General features: G+C 54.0%; 1 protein-coding gene across 11 annotated transcripts in view; it reads right to left on the bottom strand.

The window, feature by feature from the left end:
• Positions 1 to 477: 477 nt before the first annotated feature.
• Positions 478 to 27,961, bottom strand: part of LOC125151396 (angiotensin-converting enzyme) — a 42,468-nt gene continuing 14,984 nt past the window's right edge. For 5 of the 11 annotated variants that reach the window (XM_047832318.1, XM_047832314.1, XM_047832319.1 and 2 more), the window contains 25 exons: positions 20,762 to 22,906; positions 19,991 to 20,158; positions 19,298 to 19,394; positions 18,414 to 18,557; positions 17,765 to 17,956; positions 17,104 to 17,201; positions 16,512 to 16,684; positions 15,917 to 16,140; positions 15,418 to 15,562; positions 15,028 to 15,126; positions 14,686 to 14,808; positions 14,131 to 14,342; positions 13,318 to 13,454; positions 11,767 to 11,925; positions 11,455 to 11,542; positions 9,118 to 9,261; positions 8,772 to 8,963; positions 7,323 to 7,420; positions 6,948 to 7,120; positions 4,832 to 5,055; positions 4,373 to 4,517; positions 4,026 to 4,124; positions 1,717 to 1,839; positions 1,183 to 1,370; positions 478 to 1,000 (listed from right to left, as the gene is read on the bottom strand). In XM_047832318.1, the coding sequence (XP_047688274.1) occupies positions 771 to 1,000; positions 1,183 to 1,370; positions 1,717 to 1,839; positions 4,026 to 4,124; positions 4,373 to 4,517; positions 4,832 to 5,055; positions 6,948 to 7,120; positions 7,323 to 7,420; positions 8,772 to 8,963; positions 9,118 to 9,261; positions 11,455 to 11,542; positions 11,767 to 11,925; positions 13,318 to 13,454; positions 14,131 to 14,342; positions 14,686 to 14,808; positions 15,028 to 15,126; positions 15,418 to 15,562; positions 15,917 to 16,140; positions 16,512 to 16,684; positions 17,104 to 17,201; positions 17,765 to 17,956; positions 18,414 to 18,557; positions 19,298 to 19,394; positions 19,991 to 20,158; positions 20,762 to 21,028 (3,942 nt within the window). In that variant the 5' untranslated portion in view covers positions 21,029 to 22,906 and the 3' untranslated portion in view covers positions 478 to 770. Of the gene's footprint in view, positions 1,001 to 1,182; positions 1,371 to 1,716; positions 1,840 to 4,025; positions 4,125 to 4,372; positions 4,518 to 4,831; positions 5,056 to 6,947; positions 7,121 to 7,322; positions 7,421 to 8,771; positions 8,964 to 9,117; positions 9,262 to 11,454; positions 11,543 to 11,766; positions 11,926 to 13,317; positions 13,455 to 13,591; positions 14,099 to 14,130; positions 14,343 to 14,685; positions 14,809 to 15,027; positions 15,127 to 15,417; positions 15,563 to 15,916; positions 16,141 to 16,511; positions 16,685 to 17,103; positions 17,206 to 17,764; positions 17,957 to 18,413; positions 18,558 to 19,297; positions 19,395 to 19,990; positions 20,159 to 20,761; positions 24,007 to 27,961 lie in introns of those variants that run through there. The other 6 variants (XM_047832313.1, XM_047832321.1, XM_047832317.1 and 3 more) reach the window with 6 other exon arrangements.

Raw genomic sequence — 27,961 nt, 5'->3', positions numbered from 1 at the left:
CTCAAATAGCTCTGTCCAGTCATACAAGTAGACACGGAGCTGGTGCAGGCAGCCTGAGGTGACCAATGTGGTCAGTTCTGCACCCTCACTGAGTCAGACACGGGCAAGGCGCTCTCCCCCTGGGACCCGGAGGAGAGCCAGAAGTCTTCCATCTAAAGGACCTGCCATTTATGGGAAAGCTGGGGCAGGGCTCCCGAAGCACGTGGAAATGGAAGGCCGGAAGCCCAGAACGTCTGCTCCCTCCCCCGTCTTCTTGGGTTGATGCCGAGGCTGGGCAGGGGCTGCTGGCCACGGCGGGACATTGGCTGACTGCCTGGGCTAGGGGCGGGTGCTGGGGCCAGAGCTCCAGGGCATTTTCCCAGGCTCTTCTTGGAGGAGGATGAAGATGTCCAGTGAAGTGACCCACTTGACTGCCAGGAGGTGGGAGAGCGTCCCAGTCCCTGTCCCTGGCTTCCCTATGAGGGACACAGACTCAGATGGGGGAGGCAGGTCCTTTAATTGTATTCACAGAGAGACTGGGAGGGGGCTCCATGTTAGGCGGCCTGCTGCCCAGGGACTTGGGGGCAGGGTCCGTGGGAGTTTGCGGTCTGGAGGGCAGATGGTCAGTACGGGACTCTAGACATGGTAGTGGGGGAACAGGGTGGGAGGAGGGGGGCTGGCTGAGGTGAGCCTTGAGAGGAGTGGTGGGTCCTCTGCCCACGCCCCCACGCCCCCAGTCTGGTCTCTTGGTGGCAGAAGCTCCCCGGCAGGCCCAGCCCAGCCCGGTCATCTCAGGAGTGCCTCAGCTCCACCTCGGAACCAAACTGGGGCCCATGGTGGGGCTGGTGGAGGCTGTGACGGCGGATGCTGAAGAGCCGGTGGGTGAGGACCAAGGTGGCCACCAGCAGGGTTACGCCCAGGAAGAGCAGCACCCACTGGCCCACGCGGGCCTGCTGCTCCTCCAGGTCCAGGCCCAGGAAGTTGACACGGCCGTTGCCCGGGACGGGGCCTTCTGAGTGAGCTGGGCAGGGGAAGCAAGGAGAGCAGGCGATGGGCAGGCTGTGGGCAGGCAGTGGGCAGGCCGATGGGCAGGGCTGGGGCTTGGTTAGGCTCGCTTCCCTGTTCTTGCTCTGAGGTCAGACTGCAGTCTGCCTGAACTGGGGAGGGGGCTGGCCTGGGGCTGAGGGGGATGGGGTGTGGTACCAGAATTTGGTGTCCAGTTGTACTGAGGCCAGCCCAGCTTCTCCCCATGCCGCCCATTTTCAGTGAGAAGCCAGTCCAGCAGCGGCTTGAAGTAGTTCATCATGGCGGACGCAGACATGTTGGTCTGGCCTGTGATCAGCTTCATGGCTTCTGGCCATGGCTTACTGAAGCCCAGTTTCATGGCATCCCTGGGGGAGCACCAGAGAAGGGACACAGAGTCAGTCAGAAGGACAGGTAGGGAGGCTTGCTGCTCCTGCCCCAGCCTAATTCCCACCTTCCATGTCCCCTCTTCTGGCCTAAACCTCCTTTGGGATTGGGAGGGCTTGAGCAGGTCTGGGGGTAGGGGATAGGAATGGGGGAGGGATGGTTGGGGCCCAGAGGGCTCTAGTTCCCCACTGGGGTGGCACATTAAGGTCTGGCACAGGCTCCACCTGGGATCCCCAACCCAGACACCAAAATGGCAGGTTTTCCCAGAAAAGCCCCACTGGGGTCAGAGCATGGGAAATGGTCAAAAGAAAGCTAGAAAAGACTCACGCCAGGCGCTTTCCTGCCTCCTTAGACTGGTAGATGTCACATGTGTGCAAGGGGCCCTTGTGGCCAGCTGCCTGACACAGAGCCTCGTGGAACTGGAACTGAATGACAAAGCCGACAAAGTACCTGGAGTGGAGGGAAGCATGGTGTGGGGTGGGGTGGCTGAGGACCTGTGCCACCGAGCCCCAGTTGCCCGTCACCTTCCACTGCAGCCCGGGTGTTGCAGGGATCTCACCCTCTGGTCTTTAGGGTCTTCAAGGCTCCCTGTTCCCATGCCTCCCACCCAAGAGGCTCCTTCCACGTCTCGGGAGGACCTGCTTTGAGGAGCTCTGGGGATCACTCATGGGTGAGGAGGGTCAGGGCAGAGCCCTTCAAAGATTTGGACAGTTGCTTCTGAGGCAGTAAGGTCTCCATCCCTGGGGTGTATGCAAGTAGAGGCCAGGTGTTGCCTCAAGAGTCCCACGCTTCTGGCAGGGTGGTTTGGGCAGGGAAGCCAGCCCAAATGATCCCCTTTATTCCAAACAGCAGGGATTCCCTGGTATAAATCTGCAGGTCAAAGCCAGAGCCACCTCTGCACTTGGTTCAGAATGTCCCAAACCAGCAGCACTGGCCTCCCACTTTGAATGCTGGGCATAAGCCATGTGCCACTAACTTTCCTGGCATTTCTTAAAAGTGCTTTGCCAAGTTTGCTGGTCAGAATTTGGAATGTGTCTCCTTTGCCCACCCCTGCCCTGGAGAATTATCTACTCTAAGCTCAGAAGCTAACCATTCACTTCAGCCTGGCTTTCACATGAAAGTGAGTGCCAGCTTGGAAGCTGGGAAACCAGTGGAGAAGGCAGGTGGTAGCCCTCCTCACAGGTCATCCTGGTACATTGTCCAGGTTGGGCCTGTTCTAAGGGCCCTTGGATCCCCCTTGGTCCCCTGCCCACAGCTGCTCTCTGGAACATGTGAGAAGGCTTTCTCTCCTTTCCTACACAGTGGGAACACAATTCACCCGCCCTACACTTCTTTATTAGGTCCTGACTATATGCTGACATCATGCCAGGTGCTAGGTTGGAAAGGTGGGCACCATGAGCACAAGTCCTCCCCCACTGGGCTTCCAGGAACCACAGGTGGCAAGGGCTGGAAGTGACCAGAGCCCTCCTGGGACAGCCCTCCTTGCCCTCTGCCTTGCCTCACATGTGGCCTGGGCTATCTGCAGCTCAGGGACACACAGACCCTCCCCTCAGATGTCCCCAGACCCTTCTCTACCAGGAGGGTCCCAGACCCTACAATTACCCTTCCTAGCCCTCAGTAAGTGCTCTCCTGCAGCAGGCAGAAGGGAAGGGCTGGACATGTCTACACTCTGGCTATGTGACTCACAGCACTGGTGTGTTTACATGTCCCAGTTAAGAGTGTAACTTCAGGGGTGCCTGGGTGGTTCAGCTGGTTAAGCGTCCAACTCTTGGTTTTGGCTCAGGTCATGATCCCACGGTTTTGGGAGTTCAAGCCCCACATCGGGCTCTGTGCTGGCAGCACAGAGCCTACTTGGGATTCTCTCTCTCTCCCTCTCTCTCTCCCCTGCCCCCTGCTAATGCTGTCTCTGTCTCTCTCAAAATAAATAAATAAATAAAAACTTTTTAAAAAGAATATAAATTCATACTAGTGCGTTATGGCCACCATTTCCTGTTCATGCTCTGTATTGGACAGTATGTTAAGAAGTTAAGTTCTGCTACAATTTACGATTTCACAGGTGCAGAAACTGATGCTCACAGACACTGAAAAATTTGCTTAAGGAAACAAAGAAGTGGAAACAAGATTTGAACCCAGTTCTGCCTGACCCCAGAACCCAGTTCTGCCTGACTCCATGCCCCTGAGAGCATAGCCTCCCAATCCAATTGGGTCTCTAACCCTAGTTTTAGTGTGTAGAAGGTCTTCCAGGTATAATTCCAATTATATCACAGGCAATATGTTGAATATATATTAAAGAAATCACAATCTTGTTTAAAAACAAAACAAAACAAAACAAAACAAAACAAAACAGTGCTTAGCTCTAGCCATGGGTCATGGGTCATGGTTAATAATGTTAACTATCCAACCAAGGTCTTGTAACCATTAGCCAATTATAGTAGAGTTTCTGTTTTCAAATGCCTGGAGGGTAGAGGCTCTCATCACATCAAAAGTGTGAAACAACAATGAGCCTTGGTGGCAGGTAAGTGGCCTAGGCACAATGTGCCATGCAGCCAGGCCTCCCAGGTCACCGAGACAGGTAGCTCCCCACAGGGCAGTAACGGCACTTTGAACATTGAATAGCCTCTTCCCTTCCCCTTTACCTGATATAAGGCACACTTGAAGGAACGTGGAACTTGGCCCCTGGGTCAAAGTCCCCTTGAGCCCGGGCCACTGGGGGGCAGAGGCCCTGGTACTTTAGCCTGTCAAGGGGAAAGATGTTGGAGGGAGGGTTTGGGGAGAATAAAGTCAGGAAGAGTTGGTAGTTTTGAGCTGAAGGGTGAACCTTGCCCCGGGGGTTCCACTGGACAGTCCAGATTCTGGTGTGCTGTGCCTCTGTGCACAATCACCCCCTGTTCACCTCATCACTTACACACACACTCACATATACAGATACCCATGGAGACACCCCCCCTCCTGAACCCACACCCCCACAGGATCATTCTAGAACCTGAGGTTCCACCACTCTTGGTTGTAGTTCTCCTTGGTGATGCTTCCATCAAATACCCTCCAGCGCCACTGGTCGACGAGGTAGCTGAAGGGGACAAAGGCGATCTTGTCGAGTGCCATCTTCATTAGAAAATTGATGTCTTGTTCTGCCAAGGGAAGGGAGCCTAGTCACCAGATGTCTGCCTGCCTCCTGCCACATCCCAGTGGCTCAGCCATGATGGGTGTGCGGTGGGTGGAGAGGGGAGGAGTGGGCTCTGTGCCTTTCTGGGTCTAGCGACCTGCCTCTTGGGCTGGTATGGGAGTTCCATCCTCCCGGCTCACCCTGCTGGTGGTCTCCTTATTCCCCACTGTTCTGTCCCAACCTCTGCCTATGAGCCATCAAGTCCCCTCTCCCAGCCTCCCAAGCTCACTTCCCCTTCTTAGTCCCTCTGCCCACCAGGACTTCCCATTCCTCTCTCACCATAGCCGCCACCCTCGCTACTCAGCAGGTTGATACTGTGGAGGTGCTTGGGGGTAGACACTGAGAGGGCCAGCACATCTCCAATGGCCTCGTGAAAGCCAGGGTTGGCACCCTCCCGGAAGGTCACAGGCAAGTCCTTGTACTGCATGAAATACTGTATGTGGCCCATTTCATGATGGGCCACCACCAGGTCCTCCATGTTCACAGTGGTGCACTGCTTGATCCTGGAACACGGGGGGTGGGGCAAAGGGACCCGCTGTCCTTACTGCATACAAAGCAGACCCCCATCAATGCTATATGCAGGGAACACAGCTTTATGGGAAGGAAAACCAAAGGAGGTATGGAATGAGCCCGAGAAAGAAGGAATCTGAGGGTCAGAAGCCCCTACAGCATGGTCATCCAGGCCATTCTTCTGCTTCCAACTTCTCTGAATCACTCCAGCCCTCACTGCCATGCTGTTTTCTGACTGTGCAACGTACTTGCTCAAAAGGCATAACTGAGGCTTTGCACTCAATTGTGATTAGTGCAGAACTTTCTAGAATGTGGGTTCTGTGTTTTTCATGCACACATTTTGTCTCTTCCAAGACTTAGGTTTCCTGAAGGGAACAACAGTTATTCTGAGCTTTTCTACATCCCATGTGCCCAACACCAGCAAACACATTCACCCAGGACTTTCATGGTTAGGACTGAAATGACATCTACAGAGCTGTCCACATCAGAGGCCCAACCTCGCCCTTCATCTTTCCTCATTCTCTTTTGTGAGCCGATCAAATTCTCCCTTGGATATAACCAAAGCCCTTCAGTTCAGTTGACCACATTTTTCTGCCGTTGTATTGGGATGGGAAGAACTTCCTGGCATCCTGGTAACACCGAGGTTGGGGTCTGCCCACCTTCTCCTATGACTCCCCATACAAGGAAAACTCCCAAAAGAGTTCTCAACCCTCTGATTCTGTACATCCATCCCTACAGCTGCAGTCCTCATGCCTTTGAAGGAAGGGCCCAAGGATAGGCAATCCCGTGAACTCTGGCTGTTTTGTTCTAGTCTCTCTGTGTCCACTCTTACTAGAAGAAACTTCATCAATAGTGGCAGATCATCTTTGCCACTTCTCCCAAGAGGTGGGGTCTTCTTTTCCTTCTTTGCATCTGTGACTTGCTTCAGCCAAGAAAATGTGGCAGAAGTGACTCTGTGCCAGTTTTGGATTTAGCCTTTAAGAAACCAGGCTGTTCTTGCTTTCTTTCTGTGGGATGCTGAATGCCAGTAAGAAATCTGACTGCCTGACTGTCATACTGGGAGGAAGCCCAAGCTAGCCTGGAGAAAGATGTTCTCACTAATCCCCAGCTTCTCCAGTCATCCTAGTCCGAGAACCCAACATGTGAGTACAGAAGCCAAATGAAGCTTCCTGTCCCAGCATGTGCCACATGGAGAAAAACTGAGGTACCCAACCAAGAGCCAGAACCAAGGCTCCAGACACATGGCCCCACTGAGCTACACCAGCATCTCCAGCCATCAGGGCTACCCCAGCTGAGGTCTCCATCATTGCACAGCAGGGACAAGCCATTTCCACTGCATGTTGCCTGCGCTCCTGACTGATAAAACCACAAACATAAACAAATGGTTGTTCTATGGCAGTAAGTTTTGGGGTGGTTTGTGCATCTGTCTATGCAGCAATAGACAACTGTCCTCCAATGAAGACAGCTTCTGAGTCTCTGCCAATGGTGAATATGGATCTGTGCAAAGCCCCCCATGTTCTCATGTACCTGTCTGTGTCAAGACACATGTACCCAGGAAGATGGCCTGCTGTAGGCAGAGGTCACTCCAGAATGAGGGAAGGCTGGGAAGCTCTCACAGTGCTCACCTAGCACTGGGACCTTGGGCACTAACCAAGCTAGTGAAGCTGGTCAGTGCTTGAGAAGACCCTCACCTCGTAGACAAGGCTCCCCTGCCAGAAGCCAATGGCCAACCCGAGGCCAGGCCCAATGCTCTTGACCTTTCATGCTAAGCTCTGGCCCCTGTACTTGTTTCTGCTCACTCTGGCTGAGGGGACAATAGTGGAAGCTGTACTTGGTTCATCTCCTTGCCCACTGATAAAGTCCCCTGGCTGCAACCTGGACACACCTGAAGTCCTTGCCATTGTAGAAGTCCCAGGCAGAGGCGTGGCACACTACTTCCCGCCCGTCAGTCGGCTTTTCTAGCATTGACTTGTTCCAGAACTCAAAGGGCACAGGCAACAGCCCCAGGGAGGTGAAGAAATTGTCCGCTTCCTGAAACATCCTTCTGGGTGTCCAGCCCTACAAGCAGAGGGAGCCCTGCCAAACCTGGGGCCTCTGGGGACAGACTGTGTACTGCGTCAGGGTGGGGGTTAGGAGAGGGCTCAGCCAGAGGGAATTCCTGAAGCAGAGGCCTTCTCCCACCAAGGCAGAGGTCTCCCCTCCCTTGTGCCTTGGGGTTGCCCTGGAGGAGCAGAAATGTGATGAGGGGCCCAGTGCGCACCTGCTTTATCATGGCCTCTGTGGCATCTATCTTGGGGGCTGAAGGGAAAGGCACCACCAAGTCATAGATGTTGGACCAGGTCTGAGCCCACATGTTCCCTGGAGGCAGGGAGGGGAAGAGAAGGCAGACAGAGGAGAGAGAGATGTTATTTCTTACACTCAACACCATCACCCATGGAGAAGGAACCAGATCCCAAGCCTTATGATCACAAATGTATCCCAAGCACCTGCTATTTGCAAACCTTGCTGGGATTTGACATACATTGTTTTTAGCCTGCACATCCAGCCCTGCTTTGAGTGCCAAGGGCTGAGTTCTAAACCCCAGCTCTGCCCCCACTCTGGGGGCCACTTGGGCGTAATGCCTCCTTTTCCTGGGGTCTGTGTCTCTCAGTCATCGAGCTGATATCCGCTCCCACATCCTTGATTAAGGATGGCTGGTGTCTTGGGCTACAAGGACCCTAGAGACTGAGCAGGAACTAGATCCAAAGCTGGATGAGTTTCTGGAGTCTCCCTCATGGTTGGCAAATGGTCTGTGGCCCCGTCTGGCCTCTCTGCTCATAGTAAGGAACCCCCCAGGGATGTGTTCTCTGTGGCTCGACAGGGACAAGAACCTGGTGGCCTCCGCTTTGCTCTAGTCCCTGCCAGCCCTCACTGTCTTCCACTGCCTACTTCATTCATTCAGGGCATTTGAGTTTACAACCCCTGAAAAAATGAGGGTCCAAAAGTTGGGATGGATCTACACTCTCAATATTCTCTGTTCTCCTAATTCCTCTTCACCTGAGTGTTGTCCTTCTAACTCCCTATTGCTACTTTTTCCGTCAGAATCTCTCATCTTTTAAAAAATTTTTTTAATTTTTCAGGGAAAGAGTGAGAGCACACATTCGAGCAGGGAAGGGCAGAGAGGGGGACACAGGATCTGAAGCAGGATCTGTGCTGACAGCAGCGAGCCCGATGCAGGGCTCAAACCGTGAGATGGTGACCTGAGCTGAAGTTGGATGCTTAACCGACTGAGCCACCAAGCCTTCCCAGAACCTCTCATCTTTCAAGGCTCTGCTCATGTGCCACTTCCTTGGGGGGGTGTGGTGCTCACTTCTCATTCCCGGCCCCTTCCTCACCACCCCTGCCCAAGCATCATGGGTCATATGGTCTCCTGCGATGATATTATGAATTCTGTCACTGCTCCACCCGTGGCGACCTGCACCGAGTGGCTCTGTAGCAAATGTGCTAAATGCAAGCAAGGGGCTCGTCTCCCCGAACCCAGCTGCCACCCCACCCCGGCCCCGGCAACATTCCCTCCAGCCTCACACCCTCACTCCCTCCACCCGATACAGCATCCTAAGATCCTGCCCAGCCTGCCCTCTGCCATGTGGAGAGCACCGGCCCCACCTTTCCTCATCTGTGTCTGTCCCCCACCCCGCACCCCCACCCCAGGCCCAGTCCTTGCGCTCACCCAGCAGGTGAGCTGGAATGGGGCCCTCCAGGTTGATGTGTTGGGGCCCGTAGTGGCGGTGCAGGGCCCGGCGCACGTAGGCGTGCAGGTTCAGGTAGAGCGGCTGCAGCTCCTGGTAGAGCTGCTCCAGGTCGTGTTCCAGGGTTGGCATCTCGTACATGGCTCTCCAGGAGTCACCTGCATCTTCGTAGCCTGCAGAGGGGGCACAGGCTCTCTCAACACCTGACCATTCCCAGAGCACCCTCTGCCCCGCCCCCTCTAGGACCTCCCTCTCACCAAGGTTAGGGGCTCAGAGGACCCCTCTGAGGGCCCCAGAGAGCCAGAGATCTCGGCCAGAGGGACTCACCATTGAGCTTGGCGGCCTTGTTGGCAAGTTCCACATATTTGGGGAAAAAGGGGAGGATTGCTCTCCCCACCTTGTCTCGCCAGCTCTTCCAGGCCCACAACAGATCTTCATATTTCCGGGACGTGGCCATCAGATTCGTCAGATCTGGGGAGAGTGGGGGGTAGTGACTTGAGCCTCCAGCCCTGGGCTCACCTCCCACCTCCTATAAGGTGATCTTAGTCATAGGAGTTTGGAACTCGGATAAAATTGGTGAACTCACGTCAAAAGGCCTGTACAGGCAGTGAGTCTAGTGAAATGGGAGAAAGGGAGGTACCAATTCTACAAAGACTTACAGGGCGGGTGGCCCCAGGGCCACGCTGCATGCACACCACCTCAGGGCTGCAGCAGCCTTGTGAAGGGTGCGCGGGTTTGCACATCAGCGTTTTGGTGACATGGCAGGTCCCCCCAGCCAGGAAGTGGCCCAGCCAGGCACAAACCCAGACCCCAGGGCTGCTGCTCCTCACTGATTCCCTGCAAACCCCTCTGTGGGAGGGACAAATGGCTTGGCCGTCACAAGACCTGAGTTCCTCTCTAGTCATCCACTGACCCGAAAATTACCTTGCAAGTCACAGGACCCCCCCCCCTTTCCCTACCTTTAAACATTTTTTATTTTTGAGAGACAGAGAGACGGAGTGTGAGTGGGGGAGGGGCAGAAGGAGAGGGAGACACAGAATCTGAAGCAGGCTCCAGGCTCTGAGCTGTCGGCACAGAGCCCGACGTGGGGATCGAACTCACAAACCGTGAGATCATGACCTGAGTCAAAGTCGGGCGCTTAACTGACTGAACCCCCCAGGTGTCCCTCCCTATCTTTAAAATGGGGATAATACAGCACTCATGGGGTGTAAAAATCAAAAGGGAGCACGAGGCCCCTGAGCAGGGAGTGAGCCTTGCTGGTCGCTGAGTCCTCACAGGGCCCCGGGCACCTTTCGCTAACGGTTAGTGAACCGGACTGAATAAAAGGATTGCTGTGAAGACAGTACAGAGAGCCATCCCAACATCATCAGGGAGCCTGAAGTCCTGGGTCTGTGTCCTGTCAAAGCCATGGGACTGTGCGTGTTGCCTCCTCAACATAGATTAAGTGGAGCTGACACGCACCTCTCGGAGCTGGGGTGAGGACGGCCTGAGCTCCTGTGTCATTTCGGAAGCCTCACACAGACCGATGGTGGCTTCTCTTTCTGCCTGAGGACAGCATTTGGGGTCCCCCACACCTCACTGACTCGCGTTCTCTCCCTGTTTCAGAACGTGCTTCATGATATCTACTTCTCACAGAGAATAAAGTACATTCAAATTAGTTCTGTTTAGGGAAAAAAATGTATTTTGAGAATTTCACCTCTGCCCTCTGCCGATGCGAGCATTCTGTTCTGTGGGTGCTTCTTAGTTTCACTAATGGCAGTGCTCTGACGGCCCAGGCCTGGGTTAGGAGGCTAATTGATGGGGGGAGGGAGGCTGAAGGCTGCGCTCCCTTTAATGCTCTTCTCCGTAAACACGCACATACACATGCAGGCACACATATGTCTCCGCTGTGCTTTGCGTGCATACCCATGTATACAAACCGTAGGCCAAACCCTGTCTCAGGAAAGCCGTCTCTTTCTCCTGTTTATTTTCCATTTCCCCTTCTATTTGTCATTGTTCTAATGTGGGAGTTGGCAGGAGGGCCAGGAAGAGATGGTTTCTGGGTAGCGATTCCTCAGGAGAAGAATGTTTAAGCCTCTGGCTCCCCAACCCTTGGGAGGGTGAGTCAGGAGGGAGGAAAGGACGTATCTGCATGCAGGTACTTGGGTGTCCAGGGTGAGGCTTCCAAAAGGGAGAAGGTAAGAAGCACCAGCCAGTGTGGAGAGAGAAAGGGGACAAGCGAGAGCTGGTCCACTCCTTCCGGCAGGAAGTGGCTTCTCTGAGCTGTGGCTTTGGTTTTAGGGGAGAGGTGGAGGGCGGGGGCCAGGGAAGGTGGGGAAGATGTGGACAGGGTGGAGGAAGGAAAGTGCTTAGAATTACTATCCCTAGTCGGGCATCTAAGCACCTGGCACACAAATCTGAGGTAACTCCTACTCTGAAGGGGAGAACACACAGAGGAATCTAGGGGGTCCCTAGAGGGAGCAGATGGGCAGATGGTCCAAAGGAGGGCTGTGCCCCATCTAAGTGGTGGCAGAGAACCCCCTGGGGGAAAACAGAGGAGTGAATCTCCTGGGCGCACCGACCCCATGAGTTAGGAGACCCTGACCCCCCTTCCATGGGCCAGCACCCCTAACACGGTCAAGCTCAGCATCCCCACCCTCCCTCTCACTCCCCACATGCCCTCACCAGGCTCCAGCTGCAGACAAGTGCCATTGGCGTGGCACACAGAGGCCACGCTGTAAGTGGTTTCCATGTCCAGCAGGATCTGGTTATACTGCAGGAGGAAGAAGAGAGGCTGTACCCCTTTGCTACCCGTTCTGCCCCAGGCGCCATCATGGGCAGGGGGCACTATGGAGCTGGGGGAGCATGTAGGTGTACGTCAATGTGGCAGATGTCATGACTCAGAGGAAGAGGAAGCAGCTTGAAGGCCAGACCCCGAGCTAGGACCTGGTCCTGACCTTGGATCTTCCCCTCCCTGCTCCGCCACAAGCCACATACCTCCTCCAGCTCCTTGGCAGGCAGTGCTGCCCGCTCTAGGTCCTGAATCTTCTTCATCATCCGCTTAATGCTGTCATTCTGGAAGCTGGTCATATCAAACTGCCTGGCCCAGGTGCCAAACTTCAAGGTGTGGTTTGCCATCTGTATGTTCTTCTGTAGCTGAAGGCACAGGGGGAGAGTGGACCGTGGCGTGAGGCTCAGGAGCTTTGGAGTGGCCTCTGAGAAGGAGGTGCCATAGGGGGAGCAGAAGGGACTGAGGGGTGCAGTGAGGGGGCAGTTTTATCAAGTCCATTGCCTTTGCTGCAAAGACCCTCTTCAACCTGAACTGTCTATAATGTCCTGGATGCAGTCCGTGTCCCTCAACAGACAGCCATGGTCATGCAAGACCTATCCTGGCAGGGGAAGAGCAGGGGAAGCCCACCCTGTGTCTTGTTAGCAGACGGACAGGTTGGCATTCGTTCTGTGGCCTCTCTGAGCTTTAGGGTCCCATGTGTAAGACGGGAATAAGATCACTGGTTTTGCAAGCTACTGAGGAATAAATGAGGCAGCAGATGTAAAGCGCCAAGGAACTGTGGACAGCACACACAATGGTCTTCAAGAAATGCTAGTTCTCGGGGCCCCTGGGTGGCTCAGTCGTTGAGCATCCGACTTCGGCTCGGGTCACGATCTCGCGGTCTGTGAGTTCGAGCCCCGTGTCAGGCTCTGTGCTGACAGCTCGGAGCCTGGAGCTTGCTTCACATTCTTTGTCTCCCCATCTCTCGGCCCCTCCCCTGCTTGCACTCTGTTCCTCTCTCTCTCTCTCTCAAAGATAAACAAATGTTTTAAAAAAGAAAAAAAGAAATGCTAGTTCTCAGTGGCTCACCTCGGTATAATCTCCACACACAGGTGGAGAGTGGAGTGAAGGGAAGCTAGTCCTTGCTGTGATGGCAAACAGGGACTTTCAATCTACAAATCCACCTTTACTGTTACTTATTTATGTACAAATCATTTTTAATTTTTTTTAGCATTTATTTATTTTTGAGAGAGAGAGAAAAAGGGGGGGGGAGGGGCAGAGAGAGAAGGAGACAGAATCCAAAGCAGGCTTCAGGCTCTGAGCTGTCAGCACAGAGCCCGATGCCGGGCTCGAACTCACGAACTGTGAGATCATGACCTGAGCCGAAGTTGGCCACTTAACCAACTGAGCCACCCAGGCGCCCTTATGTACAAATCATTCTATTGCTAACAACAGACTGCTTGTTAATCAGAGACAACTTCTTTGGGCATTGAGCATTAACCCACCCAAATCTGAAGTTGAGTATTATTTTAAATATTTCCTCTGGATTTTTCACAAATCCTGACAGCCTCCCTCCACACGCACACACACACACACACACACACACACATACACACACACACACACTGAGTGTGGGGGGGGGAGGGGGCAGCTGGCTCTGTCTTCGGTTTTAAGGATTGGTCCCTGGGAGGAGGAGCAGGCACATGCGGTGTGTCTGTGTGTGTGTGTGCGTGTATGTGTGTGTATGGGGGGAGGGGGGACGTGGAGGGGGTCCTTACCAGGATCTTGCTGGCCTCTGTGGTGATGTTGGTGTTATAGTTCCAGTTAGCCTCAGCATACTCATTCCATATCACCTGGGATCTTCGGTCATATTCCTCCACAAACTTTCTAGCCTCCACCTCATCGGTCACCAGGCCTGTGGGGCAGAGTAGAGGCAAACAGACAGGCCTCCCCTTGCCCTCTGCTGTGGGTGGGCCCAAGCCTGCCACTGTCCCTGCCTCTCCCTCCTCACCGGCCCCCCCAGGCCCCGCCCCGCCCCCCAGCCGGTCCCACTTGGGTTCTGGGTTGTCTGGCTGCTGGTTGTTGTCTGGCGAGTTGTTGTCTGGCTGCTGGTTGTTGCCTGGCTGGTTGTTCCCTGGTTGGTTGTCACCTGGTGGGTGGCCTCCTGGCTGGGGACCAGCATGGGGTGCCCACAGCAGAGCAGGAGAAGGAAGAGGCTAGGCAGTCCTGGAGCAGCCCAACCTTGGCCCATGGCCGCAGGAGAGCAGAGCCCTGTAGCCACAGCCCCCCGGCCAATAAGAATGGAGCCTGCAATGTGACCTCATAGAGCAGTGTGCCTGCCAGCCTGCCCCCAGGGAGGGGCCTCAGATCTGGGCACACCCTCTCTAAAATGATGGGGAAGAAACATACCTGTCCGCCACCCCCCCTCCCCCGCCCAAACCAAGCTGTGATGAGCAAAGGCCCTTTAGGGCAGGGCGCTGGGGCCCAGCTGGGAGCAGCTCACCAGGAACCAGGAACCAGGGGCCTGTGTCCAGAGCCCAGAATCCGAGAGTTGCTTTAGCACCCCACCCCACCCTCCATCAGGGCTTTACCAATGTCCTGTGGGTAATTGTGGGGTACTGGTGGCCGCCACTGGTATTCCGGCCACCCCAGCACTTCGCCGTTGCGCTGATTCTGCTCCTGCAGCCACCGGCTGACCGGCTGGAAGTAGTTGAGCAGAGGTTGAGCATCCAGTGTATCTGAGCCAATCGCCTCCTTTAGCACCTCCTGCCATGGCCGTGAAGAGCCTGACCGCAGCGCCTCCCTGTCAGGCAGAATGGGCACGGTGGGCACAGGGGGCACAGGCCAGCATCCAGTACTGGTCTCTGGCCCACCTCTGTCCCCCACTGGCCTGCAAGAACAGCAACAGTAAGATTCTGGGGAACCAGGAGCTCTGGGAAGGGGACAGGGACGTTGTCTTGTCCCGTGCTAGCCAGAAGGCCCACTCTGTAAATACTTGCGAGGAAGGAGGGGGTGGGAGGGAAGAAAGTCTCCCTCTGCCAGCAGGGCCCTGTGACTTTCCCATGAGCAGCCAGTTGCCTTTTAGACACATCTTCCTTCCCCCTCTCCCCTCACCTCCCCCTTGCCCTCTTGATCCCCCCACACACCTGAGCTTGGCCCCCGCCTGGGTGGACTGGTAGATGTCGCACTTGTGCAGTGGGCCTTGGTGACCCGCCTCCTTGCACAGGGCTTGATGGAACTGGAATTGCAGCACAAAACTCACAAAGTACCTGCAGGTACGGGCTGGGTGTTAGGGGGGATGGTGGGGGGGGGCCCTTGCCCGGGCACCATTCAGCTCCCCACAGGGCAGAGGCCAGACGGGGGAGAAGGGAAAACCAAGCCTGGCCCCAGGGAGAGGCCCACTTAAAATTCCAGGCTCATGGGGGGCCCAGAAGAGCATGGGGACAAGCCCTGAAAACTGGTAGGGGTTGGGGGGGGGGCAGTAGTACCTGATGTACGGTGTTACATTTGGGACATGAAACTTAGCTCCGGCATCAAAGTGCGTTTCATTTCGGGCAATTGGAGCACAGATTCCCTGATACTTGGTTCTAGAAGAGGATTGATAAATTGTCTTAGGATGTAAGGATTGCATGAAGGCTATTTTAGCCTTTGCAAAAAATGCTGTTAAGCAGGCATTCCCACCTTTCCCACGGGGGCCATCCCTTCCCCTCCTGGTGAATTGGGGAAGACTTCTTGGAGGAGGGAGTTTCAGGCAGGACAGAATGTATGGGGAAAAGGGTGGGGGGGGGTGGACTGATGGAGGCAGGAGGCTCCTGGTTGTCCAGGAGAGTGGGGAGGGCCGCTTGGGATTAGGCCTTTCCTGATTCCCCTTTGCTCACCGAAGATACCACCAGTCAAAGTTGTAGCGGGAAGGGGGGGTTCGTCCACTAAAGACCCCCCAGCGCCACTGGTCCACCAAGTAGCCAAAGGGCAGGAAGGCAATTTTTTCCAGTGCCATCTTTAACAAGTAATTGATGTCACTTTCTGTCGGAAGATGAGATGAGAAGAGAGGTCAGAGGGAGATGGGGGTCCAGCTAGGGCAGGGTGGGCCTGGGCAGGAGCCGGTGGGAGCCAGCAGGTGGAGGGGCTGGCAGATGCAGAGAAAGGAAGGCTGGCCTTCAGGACCATGGAGCCCTGTTTGGAAGAGGGCCCTTTGGCAGTGTCCAGGTGGGATTCGGGGTGGGCTGTGAGGCTCCGGGTGGATCCCCAAACCTGCCTGACCTGGGGCAGAGCGGCAGAAACAGGAAGGGCAGGTGGGAACACGGGCAAGCTGAGTCCTGCCGTGGGATGGAGTGGGGTCTGGGTAGGGCCGGGCCGGGTCCTCTCCACCCCCCATACCCATGTCATTGCTGACATTGTCCAGCAGGCCAATTTTGTACAGATGTTCAGGAGTGGAGACGGAGAGCGCCAGCACATCCCCGATGGCCTCGTGGAAGCCAGGGTTGGCCCCTTGGCGCAGGGAGACAGGCTGGTCCTTGTACTGCAGATAGTACTGCACGTGGCCCATCTCGTGGTGCACCGTGGACAGCTGGTCCATAGTGACCCGCGTGCACTGCTTGATCCTGGGGCAGGGAGATGGCGAGGGTGAGGGTGAAGGACAGGGCAGGGACCAGAGCATGGGGAGGCTGGCACCTGAGGGAAAGGGACCAGGCGGGCGCTGCCCTGGGCCTTGAAGGAGCTGGTGGAAACATACGCATCCTTTGCCCTGCCCCAGCCCACACTCAGGCCTTTGTCCTCCATTCCAATGTACAGAGTTGCTAAGGGAAGGTGGCCTAGACGGTCTCATATGCCCAGTGGCCTTGGAACAGACCCAGTCCACCAAACAGTGTTGGGGCTGGGGTAGAGGTTGGCCTGGGAAATGGCTTTCCTGTGCCCAGGCTGCCCACCCTTCCTGAAGCTCCAGAAACCCCCCTTTTCCCTCCCATGTCTAGACCTGAAGTCTTTCCTGTTGTAGAAGTCCCAGGCAGAGGCGTGGCACACCACCTGACGCCCGTCGGTTGGTTTCTCCAGCATGGACCTTGTCCAAAACTCAGGAGGCATGGGCAAGAGCCCCAGGGAGGTGAAGAATTCCTCTGCCACTCGGAACATGTGCGTAATGTTCCAGCCCTGGTTTGGAGGGTGGTGGTGCAGGTCCAGGTCAGGGACCAGCAGAGGGAGCTCACTGTGGCTGTCTCAGGGGCGGGTCTAAGGGTCTCCCACCTAGATTTGCTCCTTGCTCGTGAAGGGCATCTCTGCTCTGTGGCCTCCCTTCCCAGAGGCAGGGCCCCTACTAACCATAGTGGATAAACAAAAGTAGACGGCTGCTCTCACCCCACCTGTGGGATCCTGGAAGGAGGGGCTGGCACCTCACCCAGGACACAGACCCCAGATCACTGCTTGTACACACACTCAAGGCTGCTGCTATGTAGAAAGGGCAGGACTGAGGTCCCTGCCCTACCCGTCTCTCTCCCATGACTTCTTCCTGCCCTTCTCCCCGTGTCTGACTACTTCTTGCTGCCCCCACCCTGGCCTGACTCGAAACTTACCTTCTTCACCATAGTGCTGGTCACGTCGAGACTGGGCTTGTTAGGAAAAGGCACCACCATATCATAGAGGTTGTCCCAGCTCTGGGCCCACATGTCCCCTAGACAGAGGAGAGGAGCCAGATAGCTTAGTTCCCTGCCCGCTTCCCCATATGTGCTGCTGGGCAGCTATCTGGGTCCCTGGCACCTGGGCCCTGGGAACTCAAGGGTAGCCTGCTCGGCCGGCTGAACCAAACATTTTCTACATAAGTCCCACTCAGACTCCTGAATGCTCCAGGATCCCTGGGGTCGGCGGTGTGAGCCCACGTGATGCTGCTGGGGTCCTTCCTGGTGGTGCCGGGGTCCCTGCCTCCCAACCCTGAGGCAAGGCCACTGGGCTTGCATCCTGGGGCATAATCTTATCCCTTCCCCGCTGGATGCAGTCAAAGTCTTCAGTGTGATTCCTAGCTCTGCCTTTTGCTAGTTCTCTGCCCTCTGCCAAGTCATTTATGCACCTCTGAAAAGTAGGAACAGTAATGGTGATGAGAAGGGCCGCCTGCTATATGGGGTCATGGGGTGAGCTACGTGGGCTCGTGTGTGAGAGTGGACAGGATGATGCTCTAAAATGTGAGGCATGAGGAGGACAATCCATGGGACATGCATAGAGGCAAGGCAATGTCCTTACCCAGCAGGTGAGCAGGGATGGGTCCCCTGAGGTTGATGTATCTGTCCCCATATCGGCGGTGCAGCGCACGGCGGACATAGGCATGGAGGTTCAGGTAGAGGGGCTCTACTTGATGGTAGAGGTGTTCCAGATCCTCCACGAAGGTGGGTGAGTCATACCAGGAGCGCCAGTAGGCCCCCGTGTCTGAGAAGCCTGGTGGAGGGGGCAGGGGTGGTATTGGGGTGCAGCTCAGGTCCCAGGCTCTGGCACTTCCATGCCCAGCTACTTCTTCGCCATTCTCCTGGCCTGCGGCCCGTGTATCCGCCAGCTACTTAGAAAAGATGGCCTGGGGACCACTGCTCTGTGATTTTCCAACTAGGGTCATTCCAATTCTAGCTAAATAGATCCCGGAGAGGCAAAGATGAGTGCTGGGGCTCTGAGGTGTGACAGGAGAGGCAGGCAAGAGGGCCAGTGTGAGAGCCAGGCAGCAGCCCAGAGGAAGGCAGATGGGGCTCGAGCTGGTTCTGTGCGACCTTGGGTCAGTGTACAGAGTCACTGCAACACTTACTCTTTCTGGGGTTGGGTTCAGTGGGGACAGTAGATGATGGGAGAGCACGTTGCCGTCTGGGAAGGGCAGTGCTCACACAACGGATGGGGTGGGTAAACTCACCATCCTGCTTGTAGGCCTCATTGCTGAGGGCAGTGAAGTTCTGGTACAGGGGTTTCAGCGGGATGCCCACAGCATTGTGCCAGCCCTCCCAGGCATAGAGCAGCACGGAGTAGCTTCTTGATATAGCCATGATGTGGGTGAGCTCTGAGACACAGGTGAGTGGGGTCAGGTGCTTCCTTTGAAGGCAGCGACGGTCTTCAATAAAGCACCCATGCTGGTCTTCACCATCTCTACCTGCTTCCTCAACATCATGATGCCCCCAAAGCCAAGGGTTGCCTATAGGCTGGGTGGGATGGGACTGGGGGCCATACAAAGAGAGCACCCAAGAGGGGCCCTTGTCCCTAGGAAAGGGAGGTGGACAAAAGGAGGACATCCAGAGGCCAGTTCCAGACAGACTCTTCATGGCTCATTGGTTACAGTGGCTAACCTCAGGCTGCCTAGTGGATGGAGTAGGGTGTGGGGGGAGAATAGGAAGGTATAAGCAGAAGTCACAAGGGTCTAAGTCCTGTGGAGGGCTCTTGGGAGACTGAGAGGATCCATAAAAGGGAAAACCAGGCAGCCAAGAGGAAGGCTAGTAGGGATGGGAGAGGCCAAAGAACGCATGGGGGTGGGGGTTGGGGTGGGGATGGGAGCTGGAGGCTGGAGGTTTCAGAAATCAGATTGCCCAGAGAAGCAAGGGTGCGGGGGCATCTGACAGTCCAGCCTCAACTGGAGTTCAGTGCCTTTGGGTTTGGATTTACCCACTCCCTCCACGGCCCCTCCCATTAAACATACCCTCTTTATGGGTACAGCAGGGCTGCAGGGGTGGGGTGGGGTGGGGTGGGGTGGGGTGGGGAAGGGCTGGGAAGCCCCGGCAGAGAGAGATAGTAGGGACAGAGCCATACCTGGGTCCAGGGACCAGCAGATGGCAGTCTTGTTGGGATAGTAGCAGACCTTGGCCGTGGAATAGATCCTGTTCATGTTGCTTAGCAGAGAGTTGTACTGGGGAGTTAGAGTTGAGAAAATGTTAGTAGTGAACAGCCCCCAGAGGTAATGTGGCTGCCCCCTCCTCTTTCTGCTAGGATGAAAAGGAGGCCCAGAGAGGGGATGTGGCTTGGACAAGGCCACTCAGTGGCACTCAGGGCACTTCTGATCACTAATACACTGATTCCCCTTCCAGTGGAGGCAGCCTGTGGAGGTGGAAACAAGTGTCCTTAGAATTTGGGATGGGGTTCAAGTCCAAGTTCAGCCACTGCCTTGCAGTGAGGGCAAATCCCTCTCACTCTCTGGCCTGATGCCTTCTCAGTCCTCCTCAGTCTTTCTAAGGAAGCCCATTAATCCAACCAGACTATGGAGAAATTTTGAAAAACCCCTTTTCATCTGTTTACTTGAATTTCGCTTTCTATACCCCATCTCTAAGGAAAATCAATGTTTCAGGAAGCCATTCTGTGCCTACAGAGGCTTCCCCTACAATCAGGGTGCATACAGATCCCAGGGTCCCTCCCTGCCAGGCTCTTCCCCACCACCACCACCACAGTGCAGCACTGGAAGGCACACTGGCCATTTCTGCCTCCACCCCTCAGGTCCACCAGGCCCACCTGCTGCCGCTTTGCCACAGGCAGGTTGGCAGGGCCCAGGGTGCGCACACCACTGATGACCCTTCGCAGGATCGGGTCACTGAAGTTCTGCCAGATTGGGTCATACAGGTCCTTAGCCTTCTGGCCCCAGATCTCAGCAAACTCCTGGTTGAGCAGGGCTGCTTCCTCCTATGGGCACCAGAGGGGATACAGGGGAGGCCATGGCACTGGAGAAGGGGAGGAAGACCAAGGGCGCCTGGACACTGGGGCTTGCGGGAGCACTGCTCCCTCCTCTGGGGCCTTCGGGGTCAGGAACTGGGGGAATCTGCCTAAGGTGGGCAGTGGAGCAGAAATTGGGGCTAGAAGAGAGGCAGGTGGAGGAGAGGGTAAATAGACAGTGATGAGCAGTGACAGGAACAGGAGACAGGGGTAGGTTTCGGCTACAGAGGATGAGGACCCAGAGCAGAGTGGGCACCCTCAGCGCAGACTGCCGCTGACCCAGCCCGAGGTCATCCCAGGGAGCTGCCACCTGGGGGGGGGGGGGGGTAGGGGGGTGGGTCGAGGTCGGAGGAGCCAGCTTTATCCATTTGGTTCTTGTACTGGGCACCCACCGCGCGTCTGATGGGGCGGAGCGGGGCTGGGGGCGCGGGCAGGTTCTCACCTGGTCCCCGCGGCTCAGGGGTCAGGGGCGCGCGCCCAGCTGTGACTTCCCGCCCCCCAGCGCCTGGTCGCAGGCCTGTGATTGGGCGTCCGGGCCCCGCCCCCGCCCCCGCCCCGGGCCCGCGCGCCCACCTGGAGCCGCGCGTTCTCCTCGGTGATGTTGGTGTCGTACTCCCAGCTGGCGACCGTGCTCTGGTACATCACCAGCTCGGCGCTCGAGTTGAAGCTCTTCACGAAGAGCTGCGCCCCGGCCTCGTCGGCGGAAAAGTTTCCGGGATGCAGCTCGGGGTCGAGCGCCAGGGCGGCGGGCGGCGGCGGCAGCAGCAGCGGCAGCGGCGGCAGCAGCAGCAGCAGCAGCGGCAGCGGCCCCCGCCGAGGACGGCCCGACGCGGCCCCCATGGCGCGGTACGCGGTGTACGGCGCGGCGCAGCCCCTTCTCCCGCGCCGCTCCCGCCCTGCGGATTATAAAACCCCGCCGCCGCCTTCCGACACACCCCCACCTCCCCGCCCCGCCGCGCTTCCTCCTCGGCTCCAAAGTCCCCCAGCCACGGGCCTAACCGAGCGGGGCGGGGACCGAAGCTTCCTGGCCCGCCCGGGCAGGGGCGACTGGCCGGGGAGGGGCCAAGGCGACCCCCTGCGACCTGCAGCCGGGGGCGGGGGGGGGGGGGTGACGGTGGCGGAGGGGGCTCAGGTCAGGCTCTCACAGAGGAAGCTTGAAAGGGGGACCCCTCCACACACACACACCTCTGAAGCTGAGGGAGCCAGCAGTTTGCTGGAACACCCAAGTCTGCACACGGTGCCCTCTCCCTGCCATCACCCAGCCTCGGCGCAGGCCCCCGGGAGCCCGGCGGTCTGCGATGCTCAATCTTCCGGCCTCACCGTCCCAGGCCTCTCTGGGTTCCCCAGTGACAAAGTGGGGGAGCTGTCCGCAGCGCCGCTGGTGCAGCAGAGATGGGGTTAATGATCAGTCACCGGGTCCAGCTTCTCCGCCAGGCCTTGGGGGGAGGGGGTGTGGCCTGCACCCGCGCGGGGAAAGTTTCGGCTTTGGAGGCTGGAGGCGCCCCGGGGGAGGTGCCGCAGAGATGCTCAGAGCCCCCGGCGCACCTGCACACTGGGTGGGGGACTACCGGGAAAGGGGGGAAGAATGGAAGGGGCTGTTGTGACAGGGTTTGCATAGAGGGACGGGAGGGCTGGCACACATGCCCTCTTCCCACTGGGGACACAAGCTGTCAGTCGCTTACACAGAAACAACCACACAGACTTGCAGCCTCTGAGAGCTAGAGATGAGCCTCCTGATGGGAAGTACCCCTTCACTGACAGATGAAGAGATCAAGACTTAGGTTGAGTGGCTGGCTCCAAGTCACCTCAGGCCTCCACACTCCTCATTCTTTCCCTGTCTCATCCACGTGTCCCTCCAAGTGACAAGCACAGGGAAGGGAGAGAATGGCATCTCCCCAGGTTGTGGAAGCTGAGGGTCCTCCCCTAACTCCTCCTGGGGACATCTGTCCCCAGAGGTGGGAGGACCCTATATGCTATAGTAGAATGTGGAGAAGGGCGTGGGAGGGGAGGCTGGAAGAAGCAGAGGCAGGGCAGAAGCAGCAGGAAAAGAAGCAGTCGAGAGCTGCGCAGGCGCCCACAAGGCGTTCAGCTGCTTGGCGCAGTTGGGGATCCTGGGTACCCGCGTGTGGATGGAGCCTGAAGCTCTGAGGGACACATGGGCTCACCTCGTCATGGAGCATGTGCAGGAGGCCGTGACCTGAGGAACCCCGAGATGGTGCCGTCTTGTCAGATGACACAGTGCCAGGAAGACAGGTGTGGAGGAGGATGGGGGTAGAGGTGGGTTGAAGAGGAAGGTGCTCTCAGGGGGTCCTCATAGCTTGGTTTTCCATGCTATGAGGGCAATGAGCCATGGGGCACACAAGTGAGCTGCTGTTTTCTGGGAAGGAAGAGTCTCCACCGGAGGCTTGGGTGGGGTGGGGGTGGGGTGGGGTGGTGAGAGCGACACCCTTTCAGCCCCTGGAGGAGGGGGGAGGAGAGGAGGATGGGTGCAGTGCAAAAAGAGCGGGAGGCTTAGCTTGTAACCAGGGAGCCTTTTTCTGTCTTCAGGAAAGAAACCCCAGGAAGGCAGGATGGAGGCAGGTTTCAGCCAGGGCTGCCCTCTGAAGAGCTCCTGAGAACCACATCTAGGACGATGGTAGAGCAGGCTGGTCCCCTCTCAGGTCTGTGTGGCATTGTGATGATGTCTACAGAACATCTGGGTTCGGCATGGAGCAGCCTCTGCTTCGCCAAAAAATCACAGAAGAAAGGTAAACAGGTGGGAAGACAGTCTGATCCCTGTGGTTTGCGTGGAGCAAACTGATACCAGGGCTGGTTGGAGGCGTCACTGCACCTCTCTAACGGTCACATTTACTATAATAGCTTGTTGAGGGGTGCTGCTTCCCTACTACGCCATCAACTCCAGGAGACAGAGACTCTGTCTGCCTTATTCTCGGGTTTTCCTAGAGCTTAGCACAGTGCCTGGCACAAAGTAGGCCCTCATTCAAGGAAGGGGGGACGTGGATAAAAGGAATAAACACCAATCGTATTCACTTTCCAGGCGGGAGGCTCACAGCCTACAAGAACAACAGGAAGAGCCAGACCTCACTAATCGGGAATTTGCAATAACATTGACACTGCCTTGATCCCAATGAGTAAAAGTTAAAAACTTCTCACTCTGTTTTTAGGTTCTTATTCATGAGGGAGAGCTATAGTAAGAATACACCTTACATCTGGATAGCACTTTAGACCTCCTAAATTCTTTTGTGGAAATTATCTAATTTGATGTTTGCAATAACCTTGAGAGGTAGGAAAGAGATAAGGTCCTTTGGTCAGTCAGCTGCTTCCTGGCTGCCATCAAAACAATGGAGGGGTTTCTGATTCCTATAGGAGGAGGTCACTGTGATTAGGCCAGTGCACAGCGCTGTGGATGCCTGACCCAACAAAGGAAATGCAGCCTGCTTGGGAGATCACTCAATATCTCCACCTCTCTTCCAGGGGAGGAGAGATCACCGGCTACCACAGATCGAGGAAAAAAAAATCCCTTAGAAAAATATGCTCCCAAATGGAATAAGATTGAGAGTCTAGAAATAAACCCTTACATTTACATTCACTTGACTTTTTGATAAGGGTGCCCGGACAAATGGGGTGGAGGGAAAGGGAAGAAAGTCTTCTTAACAAATGGTTCTGGGACAAACTGGATTTCCACATGCCAAAAGATGAAGTTGGATTCCTATCTCATATCATTTACAAAAATTAACCCAAAATGGATCACAGACAATGTAAGAGCTAAAATCATAAACATATTAGAAGAAATATAGATATAGGGGTGCCTGGGTGGCTCAGTTGGTTAAGCGTTCAACTTTGGGTCAGGTCATGATCTCATGGTTCATGGGTTCGAGCCCCACGTTGGGCTGCGTGCTGACCGCTCAGAGCCTGGAGCCTGCTTCTGATTCTATGTCTCTCTCTCTCTCTGCCCCTCTCCCGCTCAATCCCTGTCTCTCCCTCTCAAAAATGAATAAATGTTAAAAAAAAAACATAGATATAAATCTTTGTGACCTTGGATTAGGCAGTAGTTTCTTAGATATGACACTAAAAGCACAAGTGATAAAAGAAAAATTAGGTAAATTAGACTTCATCAAAATTAAAGACTTCTGTGCTTCAAAGGATACCATCAAAAAAAAAAATGAAAAAGACAACCCACGAAATGGGAGACAATATTTGTAAAGCATGCATATAATAAGGGACTTGTGTCCCTCTTGAGTTGAGTTGAGTTGAGTCCCTCTTACAATTCAACAAAAAGACAAATAACTCAGTTTAAAAATGGACAGAAGAGGGGCACCTGGGGGCTCAGTCGCTTAAGTGTCTGACTTTGGCTCAGGTTCTGATCTCTTGGTTTGTGAATTCAAGCCCCACATTGGGCTCTGTGCTGATGGTGAGGAGCCTGGTTGGGATTCTCTCTTTCTCATCTCTCTCTCTGCCTCTTCCCCACTTGTGTGCTCTCTCTCCCTCAAAATAAATAACCTTCAAAAAAATGGGCATAAAGGGGCACCTGAGGGGCTCAGTCAGCTAAACGTCCGACTCTTGGTTTTGGCTCAGGTCATGATCTCACAGTTTCGTGAGTTTGAGCCCCACATTGAGCTGCCAGAGCACAGCCTGCTTGGGGTTCTCTCTCTCCCCTTTCTCTCTGCCCCTACCCCCCTCTCTCTCACTCTCTCTCAAAACAAATAAGTAATAAACAACCGAAAAAAAATGGGCAGAGGATTTGAATAGACATTCACCAGAGACAACCAAATAACCAATAAGCACATGAAAAGATGATGCTCAACTTCATTAGTCATCAGGAAAATGTAAATCAAACCTCAAACTGAGTTACCAGTTAACACCCACCAAGACACCTAAAATTAAAAAGATAGACAATAACAAATGTTGTTGAGGATGTGGGGAAATTGGAACCCTTACATATTGCTGGTGGGATTATAAATTGGTGGTAGCCACTTTGGAAAACAGGTTGGCAGTTCCTCAAAACGTTGAACATAGAGTTACCGTTGTGACCCTGCAACTCCATTCTGGGGTATATACCCAAGAAAATTGAAAACGCAGCCACACAACAACTTTCACACAAATTCCCAAGAAGCCTATCATTATTCATAATAGCCCCAAACTGGAAACAACCCAAATGTCCATCAACTGATGGATGGATAAACAAAAAGTGGTATATTCATACAATGGAGTACTATTCAACCATAAAAAGAAATGAGGTATTGATTATATGCTACAAGTATTGACGCTATTATATGCTGCAACATGGATGAACCTTGAAAACATTATGCTAAGCAAAAGAAGTCGGTCACAAAAGGCCACATATTTTATAAATCCATTTATATGAAACTTCTAGACTAGGCAAATCTGCAGAGACCCAAAGTAGATTAGTGGGTGTTAGGGACTGGGGGGAGGGGAAATGGAGGTGACTGCCAATGGTATGGAGTTTCTTTTGGGATGATGAAAATGTTCTGGAATTAGCAGTGAGGGTTGGGTAACTCTGTGAATATACTGAAAACCACTGAATTGTGTACTTGGAAAGGGGGAATTTTATAGTATATGAATTACATCTCAACAAAGCTGTTATTAAAAAATATGCCCAAATGTTTACTTCTATTATTCTATGATCATCAAGCAATCTCCTGATTATTGATTGGTTTTCAGAGAAGCTGTGGTTCTCTTACTGAATACCCACCTACTCCTGTTTGCTTGGCCAAAACCTACCCATCTCTCAAAGCCCAGCCCATGAAAAGGTCTAGTTTCCTAAGTCCATGCTAATCTCTCTTTTCTATATTTATTCAGCATTAAGTCACATAGGCACCAAAAGCAAAGTATAGGGGAAATAGCATGGATTAGGAGCCAGAAAAAGCTGGGCCACACTTATATGTCTTACGACCTGAGCAAAATAATCTCTCTGAGCCTCAGTGTCCTCATGTGTGAAATGGCTGTAGACACTTTTACCCATCCCCCCATCTAAGCATTGTGAGAAAATGAAGACTGATCCCTTGTCAGTCATCATACACAAACAATATGTTATTAATATCATAAAAATCATCAGCATTCTTTATATGCAAGACACTGAGAAATACAAGATCACCTTTAATATAAAGATTGAGATGAAGAGAAAATTAGGTCTCTGAGGCCACGTGCCTAAGGCTGGTGTAAGTTGTAGGTGCCAAGGAGTCCAGGGGAAGAAGGTTCAAGTAGGCTGGAGGGGACAGGCAAGAGAGCTTCCTTTGGAGAAAGGCAGAATCTGAGAGAGGTAGGCACCCCTCCACCCCACCACCCCCCTAGCAGAAAGCAGGAGCCCAGTGTGGGAGGGGACTAACAAGGATGCTTGGAGGCCAAGGTGAATCTGGTTTGTTTAGACTCAACCAGCACTGTCCAGTGGAACTTTCTTGTGATAATGGAAATGTCTGTCCAACAGAAATATGAGAGCCACATATATATAATTTAAAAATTTCTGGTAACCACATTTAAAAACACAAAAAAAAGAGGTAACATTCATTTTATTAACATTTTAATAACATTGAGTTAATAATTAATATTTTATTTAAACCGATATATCCAAAATGTTATCGCTTCAACATGTGATTAATACAAAAATTAGTAATGAGATATTTTACCTTTTTTTGCAGCCTAAGTCTTAAAACCCTGGTGTGCATTGGAGTGCCTGGGTGGTTCAGTCGGTTAAGTGTCTGACTCTTGATTTTGGCTCAGGTCATGATCTCATGGTTCTTGAGTTCGAGCCCCACGTGGGGCTCCCAGCTGAGCGTGCAGAGCCTGCTTGGGATTCTCTCTCTCTGCCCCTCCCCTGCTCTTGCACACGTGCTCTTTCTCTTTCAAAATCAATAAATAAAAACTTAAAAAAAAAATCTGGTGTGCATTTTACACATCACAATTCGGATGCTAAATTTTCACCAGAGTGGAATGTAGTCCTACTAAAGCAATAAAGTTGTGTTTAATGGGAAGATATTTTATACTGCTTCTGTTTTTAAATTAAAATTAACTAGGGGGCACCTGGCTGGCGCAGTCAGTAGAGCATATGATTCTTGATCTTGGGGCTGTGAGTTTAACACCATGTTAGGTGTAGAGATTACATTTACTTAAGAATAAATAAACAAATAAATAGGTAAATAAATAAATAATGCAAACTTAAAAAAAAAAAAAGATTATGAGGGTAGATCATGGGATTGAAGCTGGAGATAGCTTCCAAATCCACACCTCCAGCCCAGACCTCCCTGGGCCCTAGGCACATGCTCAGCTGCCTTCTGGAATTATCTGTCTGAGGTCTGGATTAGGATGGTGAGGACCGTAGGACTGCTTTCCTCCAGAGGCCACCCCGCCCTGGAAACATGGAATCCTAGCTTTGCAGAGTACTTTCAGTCTCGCCTGGCTCAGTTGCCTCCAGATGGGATCCTGGATGCCTAGCGTTCTTGAAGGTGCTCATGAGGGTCAGACAACCATTTTCAACACCTGCAGCTTTCTAACTGAAATCATACATCTCCCCCAGATGCGTCTACGGCATGGGTTACCTAAAGCGTGCCATTCGTGCTTTTGGTGGACACGAGAAGAGCTCTGTTGGGTAACACCAGTAATCTCCACCTGATCACAAGCTTGGCTGCTTTAATTCAGTCTAAAAGTATTTACTGAGACCATGTTATAGCCAGGCACTTCTGCATGCTGGGGTCTCGGCAGAGAGCTAAACAGCCCAGCTGGATGTGTGTCTGTGCTGGGGAGATGACAATGTCATGT

This window comes from Prionailurus viverrinus, chromosome E1, assembly GCF_022837055.1.
Source record: "Prionailurus viverrinus isolate Anna chromosome E1, UM_Priviv_1.0, whole genome shotgun sequence".
Classification (NCBI taxonomy): domain Eukaryota; kingdom Metazoa; phylum Chordata; class Mammalia; order Carnivora; family Felidae; genus Prionailurus; species Prionailurus viverrinus.
This window is presented reverse-complemented; position numbering and strand designations above follow the sequence as displayed.